The sequence below is a fragment of the Eretmochelys imbricata genome, chromosome 6 (genome assembly GCF_965152235.1).
Source record: "Eretmochelys imbricata isolate rEreImb1 chromosome 6, rEreImb1.hap1, whole genome shotgun sequence".
Classification (NCBI taxonomy): Eukaryota; Metazoa; Chordata; order Testudines; family Cheloniidae; genus Eretmochelys; species Eretmochelys imbricata.
Window position 1 is genome coordinate 75,972,335 of NC_135577.1, and position 20,435 is coordinate 75,992,769.

Genomic DNA, 20,435 nt, shown 5'->3' on the forward strand with positions numbered 1-20,435 from the left:
CGGTTATTATATCCTAATGGGTGCAACACTGCACTAATGATCCTTGTATATATAAATTCTTCTTGTTGTGTGCAGACACCATAGGGCCACATAAAAATGTTTGCCTCAATTTCCCTGCAAAAAAAGAGCTCAGAAACCAGACTTGGCCAAGTAACAGATTTTTAAAGGTAGAGGAACCCAATAAAATTACCAGCTTTTCACAGCGTGAGTCTACTTCCTTTTGACATATTGTGAGGTGTAGGTGAAATATTCTAACTGAACTGACAGTGTAAGGAGGACAGCTAACTAGAAGGCAAGATAAAAGTAAAAACCACCAATGATGGTTGATATTGCAGTAGCTATTAATTGTTTTGGAACCTCTTTTGTAGATTTCTGACACTTCACCTTTATAACTTACTCCTATGCAAGTCTTGGTGTAATGAGATTTAATCTAGTAAAGTCAAATTTACTGTATCAGGGAGTAATTTTTAATATAGTCGTTTCTTGAGACACGAGTCACAAAATGTTTTTTAAGAGGATTAAGGAGCTTTAGCTTCATCTAGCTTTGAAGAAAAAAGTAAAAATCATCACAGAATGCTTCTTTCATATAGTTCAATGAATGTTGTTAAAATGGCACCAATTCAAATGAGGTTATGAAACATATTGTGAGTTTATTGCACACACTTGAAGTATGGTATATAAAGCTCAGGGTTCAGATACTGTGCAACTGGGAACTTGGGGATCATTGCCATCACTCCAGAATTTGAGAGGCGGGGGGTAAGAAACCAAGCAAATTGTTATGATTGTACATTTTTCCATTTTTGTACAGTGCTTCCAACATGAAGGATGCTAGTGTTGTTGAGAGTGGGTGAAGAAAAGACATAGGGATAGATTATTAAAGGTATTTAGGCACCTACAGATGCAGAAAGATGACTAGAAGTATTTTCAAAAGCACATGGATGCCCAACTGCCACTTTTGAAAATCCCACAAGAGATCTACATGATTCTTTAGGTGCCTGAATATATTTAAAAATCTGGCCCTTAGGCCCCAATTCAGTTGATAGCAGGTGAGCTCAGCTGTCTGCCTGTGCCTTAGCAATAACTGCAGTAAGTCAGAAAGCAGCATCTCCGTGCTGTTTAATACAAGTAATCAGTTGTTCAAAAGATAAATTAACTCATGCTCATCTTCCTTTGTATTTTAAGCTTAATATTGATTATTATTGATTCAGTTTTAGGTCTGTTTATATATCAGAATATATTGGAATATTTTATTTTTTCCCCTTATCATTTTAAGGCTCATTGATTGGCTTAATCCTCTCAGTTTATTTTAATGTGACTGGTTATTGTACTCTTCTGTATTTAGCAATAGTTATATTTGGGTATTTAGCATAAAAATGAAAAATGTCCGTAATGTTGGAGCCTTTTCTGTCCAGTAAACCATCCTCCATTTGGAGATATAAGCACTATATAACAACAATCCTGATTTTTGAGTTATCATTCTTGTACTTTCTGTAATTTAAACCGCCAGTTATAATTATATTTCTGTACATTTAAGATCTTTGTCATTAATTACTACTTTTCTCATCCATAGAAGTAGTAAAAATTGTTGTACATTGCTTCATTGCAAATCCATTTACCAGTTTGAACTAAACAACTATATGTACTATAGAAGCTGATGGAAAGACATACCGGTGAAATCTACTAAAAAAAATAATAAAAATCTTCCCTTCTTAAATACATTTTTCAATAGCCCAAGGTTGGATGGGAGAGGAATGAAACTGAGAGGGGAAAATTTAAGCTAAGAATCAGAAAAATATCTTGATAATGAGATATATTAGGCTGTAGAAATGGTCTTTCAAGAGAAGTCCCAGTCTCTTGGGACCTTTTGAAATTGGACTGGATAGTACATTAGAAAACGTCTTATACAGAACAAGCTTCAATCGGCAGGTAGATGATCTAATAAATTCCATCTCTAACTATGTTTATTTGAATATAAAGTAATTAGCTTAGCTGTTTAGTTTTTTTGTATTTGTCTAAACATTTTAGTTCTAAAAATGGGACAAATATAGAAGTATTCTTCCTTTTTTTCCATTGGTAATACCTTTCTCCCTGCCACTTTCCTTCCCCTCTAGCCAAGATGTAATGTCAACAACAGATGGAATCATAATTGACAGACAAAATTTTAAAGCCTTCTAAATGTCACTGATCGTTTTAATAAAATTAATTAGCCTGCCACAGAGAAAATTTACTAGCCTGCTGGTTAATTTCACAATGTAAAATCGTGGGGTAGGAGGGAGTGGGGGAGAAACCTTATTACTTTTGAATAATTATTTAAAGATGTGTGCCTTGCCTAATTCAAACATCATCGATGGCGAATGCAACAACAGCTTTTTATATCTTTTAAAATTGCAAGTGATCACATCTCAATATATAAGTGAGGAAATCAAATACAGCTGAAATTTAAAGGTATCGATCGGGTACCAACTAATGATAATTCACTGGTCACATAGAAAACTACTGAAACCTAAGTTTTGGTGGTGATGCTATTAATATACCTATTACTATTCAATGTAAGCAAATAATTTAGATTCAAGATACAAAGTGACTTGAAATTATATGCCTAAATTAATTTAATGTTCTGAATCTTGATAAAAACACATTTTGTTTTCAGAAGAAATGAGGTCTTTAGTCAGTTCTGTGACATTACATAAAAAATCTTATTGGCAGGGAATATTCACTTCACAGTGTACCTAATATACCTGTAGTCTGATTTAGTTTTGAAAAACATGACTAATGTAGTGCCTAAATTAAATTGCAGTGAGACACGCAGATGATAGAATTAAATACCATGAAGTTCAGATCTTCAGTAGGAACTAGTTTAGCCTTTTTCCTTTTTTTTTTTTTTTTAAATTCCATTGGGCAAATGAAGTGAACAGTAATCTGCTGAATAGAGAAGTTCATATATCTCTATTAGAGCTGATTGGAAATTTCCCCACAGAACAGGTTTCCAATGAAAAATGCTGCTTTAACAAAATCAAAACATTCTGTAGGAACATGTCAGTTCTGTCAATGTTTGAGAGAAACCTGCCCGGCTTCCTGCCAGCTCACCTGCTCACCTCCCCAAGCTTCCCAGCTCTTCAGCAGCCCACCTATCAGGCTGCTGGGGATCCAGCAATTCCAGGCTCCACGCCAGCCTAGCCTACCAGGGCTTCTAGCCTCTTGACTCCTTGACATCCTGGCTGTTAAGAAGGCAGGGAATCCAGGTTCCCCAGCTGGCCAGCTCCTTGGAGTGCCAGGCAGCCAACTGGCCACTTCCTTGGCTCCTTGTTGTCTAGCTCGCCAAGCAACCCAGGATGCTGGGTGGCCAGCTGATCAGCTCCCTGGGTTCTTAGGCTCCCAAGCAGCCTGTCCCAAATTGGGAAAAAGTCAAAACATTAATCTTTCAAGTGAGCTACATTTTTAAAAAGTCCATTTCTGGAGAACAGTAATGAATTTTTTCAGCTTTCTCCTGGAGCAGCTCCCATCCCAGGCTAGGTCCCCAGGCTGCCTGACTCCCTGGGCAGCCAGTTCCCCGACTGCCTAGGTGCCCAACTCCATGGCCCAACCTATAGAGCCACTTGCATTGGGAGTCAGGCAGCCCCAGGAGCAAGCTGAAAAAATTCATTACAGTTCTCTGAAACTTAATGTTTTGAAAATTCAACTCCTGTGACATATTTAGAATTTTTGATTTTCTCCCAATTTGGGACAAAAAAAAAATCAAAAACTTCAAAAAATTTTGCTGGAGTTCAATTCTGTTTTCTGTCCAGTTGTGTTACCTAGATATGCAAGATATGTTACCTAGAAAACAGGTTAACCCAATATGTTTTTTTAGTGTGTAATTTTTTATTTTATCCTTTACAGCTACACTAAATGTGGATGACTCCATAGTCGACCTGGAAACACTGGAAGCACTGTATGAGAATGTAAGTATGACAGGAAAACATATGTAAGAGCACAATATTCATAGTTTCAGATTTTTACCAAGTGCAAACACACACAAAAAATAAATACAATTTTATTTTGTGACCGTATTACACAAGAGAGAGTATATAAAAATTGATTTTTCTTAGGGAATGTAAGAGTATTAGTGGATATCATCAAAATGTAGTTAGCCAACACAATGCATGTATTTTGCCAGATCAAGTCTCCCAGTGGGAATATAAACCAATCCAATCCAATTGGAGCTGGATTAAGATTAAATAAATTGCAACAAAAGACATTGCAAGACCTGTCATCTTCTCCCCCACAAAATATTGGCCTCCCACCACAAAGAGGCTCCTCCTCACTGTCTATATCTTCTCTCACTCCTATCATACCTTGGGCAGACTTTTCCTTCTCCCCTCCCCTTGTTTCACTTTTCTTTAAGTCATAGCCTGGGAGGGTGTCCCCTTTCCAGATCTTCCCCCCTCAAACTTTAAGACTACTTTTAAGCCATAATATGTTATTTGCTTTGTCTTGCCTGACCGAGCCAACTATTCTACAACACAGTGCAGTGTGCAATAGCTTTCTATTTGGTAACTCTAGAGGGAGTTGAGTTATGAGGCAGAGTAACTGGCAGAGGAAGGGGAAGCAAAGCATCTACAGGACGCTGCCAGGAGATATCTTTGACCTTGAAGTGTTTAAGCTCTGGGAAGGAATATTCCCAATCTCGTTGTGGGGAAGGGGTTTTCTCTACTCTCTCTCTCTAATCTGTAAAATGGGAAGGTAAATGTGGAAACATGTTTAGGGGCTGTTTTTGAAAACTGGAGTATAGGACAATTTGAAGGCCTTCTGTAATGTAAGATTTAGAACTGGTGCACAGAGGTATTAATCTGCTATGCAATAGAATAAATTTGATTTTGTATTATGACCTTCGTAAAACAGTATCATAGAATGCTTCACGGAATTAAATAATACAGGTGCAAAATTCAACTACAAAATGAAAATAGAGAAATAGTTATGTGAATGTGGTGATGGGTTTATGGCAACTTTCTGTATTTATATACTGCTGGCTATGAAAAGGGGGTCTCTGTCATGAGAGCACTTGCCCCTACAGTGAGGGAAACAGCATTATAGGTGCAAACGCTGGCTAGGCTGTAGTTAAAGGAGAAAATCCTCAGAAAAGTTCTTCAGTAGAATCCAGCCAAGATAAATATAATGACAAAGCAGAGAAAATAAGTCTTGAATCACATAGGTGAGAAACATTGAAAGATATCAAGTGTTCTTCATAATTCAACTCTGTCTCCTGATCTGTATACTAAGTATCATTCCTGGGGGATGTTGGAAAAAAAGAGAGTACAAAATGTAAAAATGGTGACCATTTACGAATGTTCTCATTTTAGCAGAGCCACAAAGTTCAGCTGCAGACCTCAATCTCCCCACAGTTTGGGACTCTTTGGGTCTTGAGTAGTGGTTTGGGCCTACCTCTTATTTTCTGAATAATTTTTCATGTTCCTGTATGGTGTCTTACAAGTGACACATAGGCAACTCAGTATAGAGTTACAATGAAAATGAAATACAAATTATACTGTGTTGAATTGTACTCTATTGAATGTAAGCAGAAAGAAAAAATGTTTATCAACATTACTTTGAGAAAGGAGGGGAATGCCTATAGAAATAGTACAGAGTACCCTGTTCATCTTTTATATTACCTCACTTCTGCACTACAGAAACTTGTGTACATGTGGGAATGTGGAAAAGCAGTGACTTTTGGTAAGGAAGCCTGAACAAATTTAATTATATTGAATCAAGTCCTTACCAAATTTGGAAAAAAATTAGCATTACTGGTAGAATAGGGGACAACTTAAGTAAAGCAGTAAGCCAACTTAAGTAAGTAAAACCAACTTAAGTAAAGCAGATGAAGGATTTGTTGAATAAGGCATGTTCTCAACTTTATCAAGAAACTTTATGAGACAAAAAAACCCTGCATAATTGTAAAATTATTACTGATATCAGGATGAGAATACATTTTACTGATCACATTTTTGTATCTTTTGACCTTGAGCAAAAGACAATGGCATGAGTTTAGCATATAGATTCACTTTCAGTCACACTAATATATATAGAATACATGAGGTGAGGCTCTGCATTTTCAGTAGCATGTGTGATATTGGGGAAAGTATGTAAAAAGAGAATGGGTGGGGTTTTTAGAGATCAGCAAATAAGAAGATGGGTTGATTGTATTTAAAAGGAAAGCTTCTTATTGCTAGTTTCTAATTATAATCACACAGAGAGCGCAAAAGGATGAACTGGAGAAAATAAAGCAGTATTATGAGACTTCAAAAGAAGAGGAACTGAAGCTCTTGGACAAACCAGAACAGTAAGATTTAAAAAAATATATTTTTCCATTATGCAGAATCGCCATTTGCTAGGAGGCTGAGGGAGTGTAGGGACAGAAATCTGGCTGGTTAAGTCTTAAAGAATCCTTATTTCAAGAGATGGTGTGAAAAGTGATTATATAGTCCCTTTTTTGATGTACTGTGTATAACTTTGTATTGACTGGGACCACTACGACAGATGAAATATACAAATTTTGCTATGTGACCTTGAGGCAGTCACAATTTCTGTGCCTGCATGCTCTCATTTTTAAAATGCTTTATCTTCCTCTCCTAGGTATTGAGGCTGAATTAATATTTGTAAAGCAGTGACGTGCTTGGATGGAAAGGTGCCATAGAATTTGCTGTTATAATAAACCCCAAAAGCAAAATTCAAATTGCTCGAATTCCCAAATGGAATTATAATCCTATCATTCAGAATGAACCTGTCTTTTATTAAAACAATGTATTTGATCCCAAATTTATGCCGAGCACTAGTTTCTGCTCCCTCCGTGCTGCTCCTTCCTCTTTACTGCTCTCCTCCTCCTCCACTGGCCCCCATCACTCTCCTTACCACCTGTGTTCCCACACTGAGGCCCCACTTTTCTACTCTTCACTATGCTGCTGCTCAGTCATCTTTGGTATAAGAGAGTGGGAGGAAATATGTGGATGATGAAGGAGGAACGGAGGCAGCAGAGATGGCATCTGAGTGTGAGAGCTGGGACACAGAGGGGATATGTTTTTACGTAGTTTCTTTAAGGCTGGAGGTTGGTGTTGGAGGGCAGAAAGATTTTTCTCCTTTCCTACCATCAGAGCAAGCCAAGCAGCTGTTGCTGACATCTGCATATGGGGGAATAGGTTAACGTCTGAGGGTATGAATATCTCCCAAATATTAAGACCTCAGAATACGAATGTCCTTCAAATTTATATACAATCTTATTCATCTATCCCTTGTCTTCGTGCTTTCATTGACCACACTCAGATGAGCCTTGGCCTACAGCATGATACTTTGTGACTATTTGATATTTCACAGAGTCTAAATCTTTGGCAACCTATTTGCTATATCTCTGAGGGTATGTCTACACTACAAAATTAGGTCGAATGTATAGAAGTAGGTTTTGTAGACAGCGTTTTTATACAGTTGATTGTGTGAGTCCCCACACAAATGCTCTAAGTGCATGTAGTTGGCGGAGTGTGTCCACCGTACTGAGGCAACCGTCGACTTCCGGAGCGTTGCACTGTGGGTGGCTATCCCACAGTTCACGCAGTCTCCACCGCCCATCTGAATTCTGGGTAGAAATCCCAGTGCCTGATGGGGCTAAAACATTGTCGCAGGTGGTTCTGGGTACATATCATCAGGCCGCCGTTCCCTCCCTCCCTCCCTCCGTGAAAGCAAGGGCAAACAATCATTTTGTGCCTTTTTTCTTGAATTACCTGTGCAGACGCCATACCACGGCAAGCATGGAGCCAGCTCAACTAACCGTCACCGTGTGTCTCCTGGGTGCTGGCAGACGTGGTACTGCATTGCTACACAGCAGCAGTTTATTGCCTTTTGGCAGCAGACAGTGCAGTATGACTGGTAGCCGTCATCGACGTAGTCCTGGGTGCTCTTTTAATCGGGCGCCTGGGCAAACATGGGAGTGACTCAGCCAGGTCATTTCCCTTGTTTCATCTCATGGCGATTCAGTCCTACCAGCAGTGCACTGTCTTTTAATCTGCAGGGAACAGAAGATGATGGACAGTAGTCATACTGCACCGTCTTCTGCTGAGCACCCAGGTGTTGACGATGGCTAGCAGTTGTACTGCACAGTCTGCTGCCATCAAGATGTATAAAGATAGATGAAGTGGCTCAAAACAAGAAATAGACCAGATTTGTTTTGTATTCATTTTCTCCTCCCTCCCTCCCTCTGTGAAATCAACGGCCTGCTAAACCCAGTTTTGAGTTCTATCCTTGAGGTTTTGAGTTCTATCCTTGAGGGGTCCATTCAGTTTCTCGCAAAGCTACCCCCTTTGTTGATTTTAATTCCCTGAAAGCCAACCCTGTAAGCCATGTTGTCAGACGCCCCTCCCTCTGTCAGGGCAACGGCAGACAATTGTTCCACGCCTTTTTTCTGTGTAGACGCCATACCACGGCAAGCATGGAGCCCGCTCAGATCACTTTGGCAATTAGGAACACATTAAACACCACACGCATTATCCAGCAGTATATGCAGCACCAGAACCTGGCAAAGCGATACCGGGCAAGTAGGCAACGTCAGCGTAGTGACGTGAGTGATGAGGACATGGACACAGACTTCTCTCAAAGCACGGGCCCTGGCAATGTGGGCATCATGGTGCTAATGGGGCAGGTTCATGCGGTGGAATGCCGATTCTGAGCTCGGGAAACAAGCACAGACTGGTGGGACCACGTAGTGTTGCAGGTCTGGGATGATTCCCAGTCGCTGCGAAACTTTCGCATGCGTAAGGGCACTTTCTTGGAACTTGCTTTCCCCTGCCCTGAGGTGCAAGAATACCAAGATGAGAGAAGCCCTCACAGTTGAGAAGCGAGTGGCAATAGCCCTGTGGAAGCTTGCAACGCCAGACAGCTACTGGTCAGTCAGGAATCAATTTAGAGTGGGCAAATCTACTATGGGGGTTGCTGTGATGCAAGTAGCCAACGCAATCAAAGATCTGCTGATATCAAGGGTAGTGACCCTGGGAAATGTGCAGGTCATAGTGGATGGCTTTGCCGCAATGGAATTCCCTAACTGTGGTGGGGCCATAGACGGAACCCATATCCCTGTCTTGGCACCAGAGCACCAAGCTGGAGAGTTCATAAACTGCAAGGGGTTCTGCAAGCACTGGTGGATCACAAGGGACGTTTCACCAACATCAACATGGGGTGGCCAGGAAAGGTACATGACGCTTGCATCTTCAGGAACTCTGGTCTGTTTCAAAAGCTGCAGGAAGGGACTTTATTCCCAGACCAGAAAATAACCTTTGGGGATGTTGAAATGCCTATAGTTATCCTTGGGGACCCAGCCTACCCCTTAATGCCATGGCTCATGAAGCCATACACAGGCAGCCTGAACAGTAGTCAGGAGCTGTTCAACTACAGGCTGAGCAAGTGCAGAATGGTGGTAGAATGTGCATTTGGATGTTTAAAAGTGTGCTGGTGCAGTTTACTGACTCGGTTAGACCTCAGCGAAACCAATATTCCTACTGTTATTACTGCTTGCTGTGCGCTCCACAATATCTGTGAGAGTAAAGGGGAGACATTTATGGCGGGGTGGGAGCTTGACGCAAATCGCCTGGCTGCTGGTTATGCACAGCCAGACACCAGGGTGGTTAGAAGAGCACAGGAGGGCGCGGTGTGCATCAGAGAAGCTTTGAAAACCCGTTTCATGACTGGCCAGGCTACGGTGTGAAAGTTCTGTCTGTTTCTCCTTGATGAAACCCCCCCGCCCCTTGGTTCACTCTACTTCCCTGTAAGCTAACCACCCTCCCCACCTCCCTTGGATCACCAATTGCAGAGGCAATAAAGTCATTGTTGCTTCACATTCATGCATTCTTTATTCATTCATCACACAAATAGGGGGATAACTACCAAGGTAACCCAGGAGGGGCGGTGGAGGAGGGAAGCACCAGGAGGGGTGGTGGAGGAGGGAAGGACAAGGCCACACAGCACTTTAAAAGTTTAAAACTTTAAAACTTATTGAATGCCAGCCTTCTGTTGCTTGGGCAATCCTCCTGGGTTGAATGGCTGGGTGGCCAGAGGCCCCCCCACCGCGTTCTTGGGCATCTGGGTGAGGAGGCTATGGAACTTGGGGAGGAGGGTGGTTGGTTACACAGGTAGCGGCGGTCTGTGCTCCTGCTGCCTTTCCTGCAGCTCAACCATACACTGGAGCATATTGGTTTGATCCTCCAGCAGCCTCAGCATTGAATTCTGCCTCCTCTAATCATGCTGCCACCACCTTAGAGCTTCAGCCCTCTCTTCAGCCCGCCACCTCTCCTCCTGGTTACTTTGTGCTTTTCTGCACTCTGACATTGTCTGCCTCCTCACATTCGTCTGTGCTCTGTCAGTGTGGGAGGACAGCATGAGCTCAGAGAACATTTCATCACGAGTGCATTTTTTTCACCTTCTAATCTTCGCTAGACTCTGGGAAGGAGAAGATCCTGTGATCCTTGAAACACATGCAGCTGGTGGAGAAAAAAAAAGGAACAGTGGTATTTAAAAAGACACATTTTATAGAACAATGGGTACACTCTTTCGTGGTAAACCTTGCTGTTAACATTACATACATAGCACATGTGCTTTCGTTCCACGGTTGCATGTTGCCTCCCCACTCCGCGTGGCTAGCCCCTCCCCCCTCTCCGTGGCTAACAGCAGGGAACATTTCTGTTCAGCCACAGGCAAACAGCCCAGCAGGAACGGGCATCTCTGAATGTCCCCTTAAGAAAAGCACCCTATTTCAACCAGGTGACCATGAATGATACCACTCTCCTGAAGATAACACAGAGAGATAAAGAACGGATGTTGTTTGAACGCCAGCAAACATACACTGCAATGCTTTGTTCTGCAATGATTCCCGAGTACGTGCTACTGGCCTGGAGTGGTAAAGTGTCCTACCATGGTGGATGGAATAAGGCTGCAGAAACCTTTTGCAAAGGCTTTGGGAGTATATCCAGGAGAGCCACGAATGCCAGGGCAAATTAATCATTAAACATGCTTGCTTTTAAACCATGTACAGTGTTTTAAAAGGTACACTCAGCAGAGGTCCCTTCTCTGCCTGGCAGGTCCGGGAGGCAGCCTTGGGTGGGTTCGGGGGGTACTGGCTCCAGGTCCAGGGTGATAAACAGTTCCTGGCTGTCGGGAGAACCGGTTTCTCCACTTGCTTGCTGTGAGCTATCTACAACCTCATCATCATCATCTTCCTCGTCCCCAAAACCTGCTTCCATGTTGCCTCCATCTCCATTGAAGGAGTCAAACAACACGGCTGGGGTAGTGGTGGCTGAACCCCCTAAAATGGCATGCAGCTCATCATAGATGTGGCATGTTTGGGGCTCGGACCCGGAGCGGCCGTTCGCCTCTCTGGTTTTCTGGTAGGCTTGCCTCAGCTCCTTAAGTTTCACGCGGCACTGCTTCGGGTCCCTGTTATCACCTCTGTCCTTCATGCCCTGGGAGATTTTAACAAATGTTTTGGCATTTCGAAAACTGGAATGGAGTTCTGATAGCACGGATTCCTCTGCCCATACAGTGATCAGATCCCATACCTCCCATTCAGTCCATGCTGGAGTTCTTTTCCGATTCTGGGACTCCATCATGGTCACCTCTGCTGATGAGCTCTGCATGGTCACCTGCAGCTTGCCACGCTGGCCAAACAGGAAATTGAAATTCGAAAGTTCGCAGGCCTTTTCCTGTCTACCTGGCCAGTGCATGTCAGTTGAGAGTGCTGTCCAGAGCGGTCACAATGGAGCTCTCTGGGATAGCTCCTGGAGGCCAATACCGTCTAATTGCGTCCACAGTACCCCAAATTCGACCCATCAAGGCCGATTTCAGCGCTAATCCCCTTCTCGGGGGGTGGAGTAGGGAAATCGATTTTAAGAGCCCTTTTAAGTTGAAAAAAAGGGCTTCGTCGTGTGGACGGGTGCAGGGTTAAATCGATTTAACGTTGCTAAATTCGACCTCAACTCCTAGTGTAGACCAGGGCTGAGTGAAATAAATATAAGCACATTTTATGTCCTGGAAAATATGAATCATGCTTAGTGTTCTGGAATTATAAGAGGCCATGCCTAGTTTTGTAAATCATGGTGGGGAGGGGTTGGTCCACGTTAGTCACCCTGTCAGTTTCATGCTATCATTGTTCTGTAGTTAAAAATGAGGCATTTTAAAGAAACCAATTATTGTTGGTAATTCCAAATAAAATGAGTCTGCTTTTTCACCATCTCGTCTTTACCAAAACAGTTCTTATAATCCTTACCTAATTATCCCATGATTTCACCTGTTATTGAGAGATGTTGATTAAGGAGACTTCTTTTTTTAAATGTTGCTTTAAAATGAAATAATCAACCAGTGGTCAGGAATTAGGGCCTGCAGCTGAGCTTGGGACCAGTTAGTTGACCTCAGCTGAACACCTCGATAGACCAAACCTACCAGGCCTGCTTTGAAGCCAAGGAACAGCACCCTGGCTGCTGCTCAGTGCTTTTCTTGCAGCTGCAGCTGCTCCTGTGCCTGCCTTGTTCCCAGCCTTGCTCCTGCCCTACTCCAGTCTGTTCAAGAGCTGCTCTCCTGCTTGGTTCTTGACTCTGGCTCTGACTACTGACCTCTGACTCCAGCTCTAAGTGACTAAGCTTGATCACCCACTGCTGCAACCACTAGGCCTGACCACCCACATCCCATTCCATGACAGTTTGAGCATCCTCCTCCTGAAAGAAGGGACAGGTTCTGCTAGCAGAATGGATACTGCTAGGGCCAGTGTCTCCCTGTCAGAGATAGTGAGTCTCTTGCAGAACCTGCAGACTCAGGTTGCTGCCCTGCAGGCCCAGAATGTGGCACCTAGGCATAGGCCATGCCACCTGCAGCTCCAACTCCAGCCATTCGAGAACCAAAAATTTCCCTGCTGGACGAGTTAGCTGGCGACTGCAGTAAGTTCCTCAAGTTTCCGAATTAGTGCTGGCCCTATTTCTGTTGCGCCCTCAGTCATTTCCCTTGTCCACTCCTGAGTAGGACTTATCAGCCTACTGACTGGAGAGGCATTAGCCTGGGCCTCTCCACTGCTGGAGAATTTGAGTCCTCTTCTGAGCCAATTGAGAATTTTTGTTCAAGCCGTGGCGATGATTTTCAATGACCTGAGTCGCATGCGTATGGAAGAGGTTGCTCTCCAAGCATTGCTGCAGAGGCATTGTCCAGTTGCTCATTATGCCGTGGAGTTTCGACACTTGGTAGCAGCCACCAAATGGAATGAGGCTATGCAGCACTAGCACTGAGCAGGAAGCTCAGCTCAGATGATGAGGTCAAAAACGAGTTGGTGCAGATGGAGCTTCTGACAGGTCCAGATGCCCTAATTGAACTGTGCATAAAGACTGACAACTACCTGATGGAACACCACCAAGTAAGAAGATTAGCTTCCTGACCCTACCAATCACTCTGACTCCAGCCAAACAACTTTCTGTGCCTTCCCCACAGCCTGTGTCCATGCAGGTTGACCAAGCTGGGCCCCGCTTCTCTAACATAGAGGAAAACAGGCCTCAGGCCTGTGCCTATACTGCGGAGAACTGGAACACTTAGCATTGACTTGCCCTGCAGAGGCCCAGTCTGCATCCCAGTCAGGAAGCACCCAGCTCCAATAGAAGGTTTGGCATTCTTCCCCTTGCTCTGGTACCCTGCACCAACATTTATCTGCTGGTACTCTGGCGCCTCAGGTAATTTAATGGACTTGAATTTACGTGAGAGTATAATGTCATCGCCAAATGCAAAGTTTCCCTGATTTAATAGTGTCCATTGATGGACCGCTCCTCTCTACAGGCTGCCACTCACCTAACTGCCCCTTAGAGGTCACTACCTTTCAAGGTCATCAAGAAATCCTTCAGTTTGGATTGATCCATATGCCACATTCTCCTGTTCTCCTCTGTATTCCTTGGTTCATTGCCCATGATCCATGTCTCTGCTCGCAGACTGACATGGTGCATTTTAGTTCACCATACTGCTGGGATCTTGCCTCCCAAAATCCAACCACAGAGATAAATACTCTGCTTCTTTGCCTATCTCCCAGGAGATTCCAAGACAGGGGGCTTAGTCTAAAAGGATCCTTCGCAACCCCTATGGTCTCTTCAACAGTCCCAGTGGTACATGCCAAATATCAAGACTTCTCTAACATATTTGACAAAAGAAAGCTGACATCTTGCTACCTCACTGTATCTCCGACTGCCCTGTTGACCTCCAGCCTGGAGCAGTGATCCCTTTTGGGTGTATCTGTTCTCTCTCAGAAAATGAGTTATAAGCTGTCTGAAGCTATCTCCAAGAAAACTTGCAAAGGGGGTTCATCCATCTCTCTCATTGGTAAGAAGGATGGCTCCCTGTGGCCTTGGGTGGATTAACAGCCATTAAACCATGTTACAGTCCAGAACCAGTAGCCCTTACCAATGAACTCTTTGAGAGACTCTGCTTCACCAAGGTCTTTACCAAGTTGGACCTTTGTGGAGCTTGTAACCCAGTTCGGATTAGAGATAGAGATGAATAGAAGACAGCCTTCACACTTGGTATGGACACTTTAGTACTTGGTTATGCTCTTCAGCTTGTGCAACACTGTGGTGACTTTCCAGTGCTTCATTCATGATCTCTTTAGGGACATGCTGGACCAATTTGTGGTTATCTACCTCAATGAGATCCTCATTTTTACTGAGGATCTGGTTATCGTGATCAACATGTATGCTGAATCTTAGAAAGATTCTCCTAAAACCACTTGTATGTGATGCTCGAGAAGTGTGAATTTGACCAGGACATGACTGAATTCCTGGGGCATATTGTCTTCCTCAAGGGACAAACTATGGACCCACTCAAGGTGGCATCCATGTCATGGTTGATTTCCTAAGATGGTGCACTTTGTTCTGTGCCATGCCTTCCCTACTGTATCAGAAACAACATGTCTCTTCCTAGAGAATGTCTTCCGTTACCATGGATCACCAACTGGCCTCATGTCGGATCAGAGCTCCTGTTCATCTCCCCTTTTTGGTGGGTATATCTACGATTTCTTGGCATAGAGTCCCTCACCTTTTCTGCCTATCACCTGCAAATCAATGGGCAACAGAACATATCAGCCAGATTCTAGAATGGTATCTTCACTGGTTTTTTAATTACTAATTTTCCTTATGGAATTTGCCTACAATAATGCAACCCACGCAAACTTCATTCTTTGCTAACTATGGCTTTAAACCTTGTTTTCATCCAGACATACCCACGAGTTCCCAGGTACCTACCACCATGGACTTGGCTACTCACTTGCTCGAAGTGCACCAAGAATTCAAGAAAAATGTAAGATCTTCTAAAGAAGCTTATAGCACCAGGCTAACCAGGGTCACCAAACTTCCCCAACCTTGTTGTAGGGACAGAGTTTGGTTATCCACCCAGAATCTTAAAGCCCATCAGCCAAACTGGATTACCAGTACCTGGGCCATTTCAAGATCTTGGAACAGGTCAATCCAATAACATGCAATTTGAAGCTACCCGAGGCCCTAAAGATCCATCCTGTATTTTATAACTTCCTTCTAAAGCCTTTTCTGAGAACCCCTTCTTGAACCGCTCCAACCCACTTCCACCATCCATAACCGTTCGAGGGCAGGAGTAATATTTGATCTGATGAATTCTTTCTTCCTAGTAAGTTAGGGGGAAACTCCAGTACCTGGTGGACTGGGAGGGCTACAGTCCAGATGTACAGGCCAGGGAAATGGTGGAGAACGTCTGTGCTGAGCCTGGGACCAGCTAGTTAACCTAAGCTGAACATCTTGATTGACCAGACCCCCTGATTGGCTGAGAAGTGTCACCAGGCCTTCTCTTTAGCCCAGCAGCTGGACCAGGCCAGCACCTGCTCCCTAAAATTCAAAGGTATCTTGACAAATTGGAGAAGTGGGCTACAGACACACAATGAAAGACAAATGTAAGTGCTACATTTAGGGGAGAAAAACCAAATTCACAAATACAGAATGGGAGATAACTAGCTTGGACACAGCATTGCTGAGAAGGATCTGGCACTCGTGGTTGATCACAACCTCAACATGAGTCGGGAATGCGATGCTGTTGCAAAAAAAGCATATGCAGTTTTGGGTTGCATTAACAGAAGCATAGCTGGTAAGTCACAGGATGTGATAGTACCACTCTACTGGACTCTGGTTAGGGTTCAGCTGGAGTTCTGCATCCAACTTTGGTCATTGCTGTATAGAAAGGATGTAGAGAAATTGGAAAGGATCCATAGGCGAGCAACAAAGATGATCAAAGGAATGGAAGGCAAGCCATATGAGCAGAGGCTGAAGAAACTGGGTATGTTTAGTTTCGAAAAGAGGAGATTAAGGAGAGACATGATATCAGCCTTCAAATACTTGAAAGGCTGCCATTAAAAAGATGGAGAAAAATTGTTCTCTCTTGCCATAGAGATCAGGTCAAGAGGCAATGGATACAAACTACAGCATACCAGGGTTGAGCAGGGGGTTGGACTAGATGACCTCCTGAGGTGTCTTCCAACCCTGATATTCTATGATTCTATATCAGTTTTAGATTAAATCTCAAAATAATCTTCCTAACTGTAAGAACAGTGGAACAAACTGCCTAGGGAAGTGGTGGAAGCTTCACTGGAGGTTTTCAAAAAGAGGCTGGATAGCCATATGTTTTGTATGGTTTAGACACAACAAATCCTGCTTCTTGACAGGGGTTTAGCTAAATGATCGTTGTGGCCCCATGTAACCCTACAGTTCTATGGTTCTATGCTTCCCGCCGCAGCTATGATCATCCTGTCCCAGCCTTGTTCCCAGCTGTACTTGGTTCCTGACTCTGACACTGATTCTGGTCTTTGGTGCTATTCCTGGCCTCTGATTGTCGCTCCAACCACCAGTCCTGACCACCCTCTGCTCTGACCATAACCCCAGAGATGCTCTTACATCAGTTTTATAAGCCATTCAAAATACTGCACTTTCTGGAAACTCAATAAATCAATTGTGCTGTTACGACTATCCACTGAGTCTCAATAAACGCGGACCCAGGGGCTTTTGTTGGAACTACGTTAAGCACATTCGTCCCACAAAAGATTAAGTACACAAGAGTTCCAACCTTGTATGCCCAGATTAAAATTAGTTACTATGGGACATAAACCTAACTGCATTTTCATTGGTAAGGTTCAAAGCACAGTTAAATATGAAATGCCATGTTTTTAAAATTGTTACAAATGGTAACATTATGGATTAAAATACTGTAAGTGTTGGGCTAAATTCAGTACAGTCTAAAAGAAGCTTTTGCTAATTTTAAATGTTTTGAAATTCCAGAGAAACAGAAAGCTTTCCTGTTATCAATAATGGTCTCCTGCACATGTGATTTTGATTTGTTTTGCTGGCATGTTATATTTGCTATTGTTGATGTACACTGTAAATGTGTCTTAGCAGTATTGCAGTGTGCCCCTAAATTATGTTTCTTGATAATAAAGTTGTTAAAATGCTAATATTCATTAGAGTGGAAAAGATTTATATGTGTAATTGACCACAACATGGGGTCTTGTCTGAGGGACACAGATGCTCTAGCTTCTTTCCAAGTATTGCATTTTGGCTGAAATGCAATCTTCCTGTAGTTCTAGCTAGTACTAAATCATTGCTAGACAGGGAAATGGGAGCAAAATGCAATTTGGGGCTTTATTGCTGACCATGTTATTGAGCACAGTAAGTAGAGAACTGTCATTTGTTTGAAGGTAAAATATTTGCTTCTCCCCAAATTATGACACTGAGTCCTCATTCTCCCCTCTCTTACACGGGGGTATCTCCATTGACTTCAGTGGTGGTCCTTTTGAATTTCACTGGCATGAGAAAAGAATCAGTTTTGTTTCAAATTATTCACTAAACTTGATGTTTTTAGAATGTGAATAAATATAAACTGGTGCGTTATTTCTTGGTAAAAATGATATCTTCATTGTCTTTCAATTCAATGGATGCTATGATTCATATATAGTTACACTATGATGGCCTTTGGGCCTGATTCAAAGTTACACTAAGGCCCTTTTTACAGCAGTCTGTCAGGGTAAAGGAGCCATCAAGTGGGTATACATTTTATATAAGCTTTCTTTAAGATGTCTTTACACTGCCAGGGTAGAGTACCTGATATGAAACCCTCTGTGCTTACAGTAGATCATCAGTAGAATGTTGTATTAAGGGCCACCAAAAAGTTACATTCGGTCAATGGGGCACTCCATCATATCTTGAAGTTAGGCAAACACTTACCTTTCTTAACTCCAAGCTACAATTAATGAGTGAACCCAGCGTATTCTGTCCTCTTCAAAACTTTATCCAGTACCCTCTTGCATTAATTTACACTTTTGTTTGGTTTTTGACTTTGATAGATAATCCAACCTGCATTTTGTACAAAAGATGTCTGCCTGAATTGTTGTGGTGTCCTCATTAAAAAAAATCTCTATTTACCATATGATAACTGTACAGTTATATTTATTTTATACTCAACATAGTGGGAAAACTGTGATATCCAATATTACCCTAAGTGGCAACTGTTGGTAATGATGACCCTTAATTACAATATAGGGTCGATCATTCCACAGATTCAGACTATAGATTTTTGTTTTAAGTAACCAGGTGTTGTCACTAATCCATTCCTTTATTTCAAAACAACAAAATGTTCTGTGAGACGCTTCACTGTCTCCTTTTTTTCCTGAGTTATGTCAGGCTAATCGTATTTTATAATTTGCACTTTAAAACCCTGAATCACTTGGTTCATTTGCTGGATCGTTCAAATCCTATCCTATGGTGAGTTGACCAGAATAGAGCACAGTATCAAGGGATTTCAAATGAAGAGTAGTCATGAAAATGAAACCAGTCATGCACCTCATTCCTGCCATGTGGTGTTAAAGTCCTGCCCATCTTAATTTAGGCATCTCCTTTGTCCTTAACTTGTCCTTTGTAGCCCTTTAGCAAATGTACACCAACATTTTGGGAAACACTTGGCTAGATGATCAAAAGGGTATTTTTCTGTTTTTAATTGTTGTTATTCTGTTATACTCTTTATTTAGCAATACACCAAACAATCAAACTGATAAACCGATGTACAGAGCTGTTTTCATCCAGTACAGGGCAGTGTTTATCTCACACACACTCCTGTCCATAGAGTAGTGGAACAGAAATCTCCAGTTTGCTGGTCCTTCTGCTTGTCACCAACAAGCTTTGATAGTAGATCTCGTCTGTTCTCTAATGTGCAAAAGATCATGAAACAATTATTTTGTTCTATCATATTTCATTTACAATTCAAATAAAGAAAGATTGCTTTATGTATGTGCTTTCTTTGACACTATTACTCTGACATGTTATATTATAACAAAAGATGTGAAATGTAATGATTTGGTATTACAGTATAGTTCTTATTTTCACAGATTTTTGTATGAGTTATCCCAGATCCCCAATTTTGCAGAACGTGCCCAATGTATAATCTTCCAATCTGTTTTCTCTGAGGGGATAACCTCAGTGCATCGTAAAGTGGATGTTATTACTCGTGCTTCTAAGGTAGGTTCTGCCAGTCTAATGAAAGCAAATCACAAATTAAGTTTATTTAAAATACTATGTATTTCTTTGCTTCCTAAAGCTAATTGAGGTATAATATAAATACTTCGGCAGTTTCATTAACTTTGCAGGAATTTAAAAGCACTATATGGCTCTTACATAACAACATTTCATTCCAGCGGAATAGCAGATTTTAATAAACTTACATAGTGCTAGTCATTTCATGTAAAATGATAGATATTTTCAGTAAAGAAATTTCAAATGTTGCAGAACCGAATAGAGTCTTACAGTAACACAGAGACCAGCATCAGAGCCAACTTTAATAAATGAATTAAACTAGATCAGTAAAACCCTAGAAAATAAATAAATACATACATTTTAGAAGAAAAAGAATGGATTCCTAGATGTTACAGTAATAGAAATAATTGATTATATGATTAGAAGAAAACCTAAACAGTGAATCATAGAATATCAGGGTTGGAAGGGACCTCAGGAGGTCATCTAGTCCAACCCCCTGCTCAAAGCAGGACCAATCCCCAATTAAATCATCCCAGGCAGGGCTTTGTCAAGCCTGACCTTAAAAACTTCTAAGGAAGGAGATTCTACCACCTCCCTAGGTAACACATTCCAGTGTTTCACCACCCTCCTAGTGAAAAAGTTTTTCCTAATATCCAACCTAAACCTCCCCCACTGCAACTTGAGACCATTACTCCTTGTCCTGTCCTCTTCTACCACTGAGAATAGTCTAGAACCATCCTCTCTGGAACCACCTCTCAGGTAGTTGAAAGCAGCTATCAAATCCTCCCTCATTCTTCTCTTCTGCAGACTAAACAATCCCACTTCCCTCAGCCTCTCCTCATAAGTCATGTGTTCCAGACCCCTAATCATTTT

General features: G+C 42.2%; 1 protein-coding gene across 1 annotated transcript in view; it reads left to right on the forward strand.

Annotated features, from left to right (window-relative positions):
- The window catches only part of FMN1 (formin 1), a 358,987-nt gene that overhangs the window by 237,250 nt on the left and 101,302 nt on the right, over positions 1–20,435 (forward strand). The window contains exons 9-11 of the mRNA XM_077820284.1: positions 3,880–3,941; positions 6,228–6,316; positions 19,418–19,547. Coding sequence (XP_077676410.1) covers positions 3,880–3,941; positions 6,228–6,316; positions 19,418–19,547 — 281 coding nt within the window. The remainder of the gene's footprint in view (positions 1–3,879; positions 3,942–6,227; positions 6,317–19,417; positions 19,548–20,435) is intronic.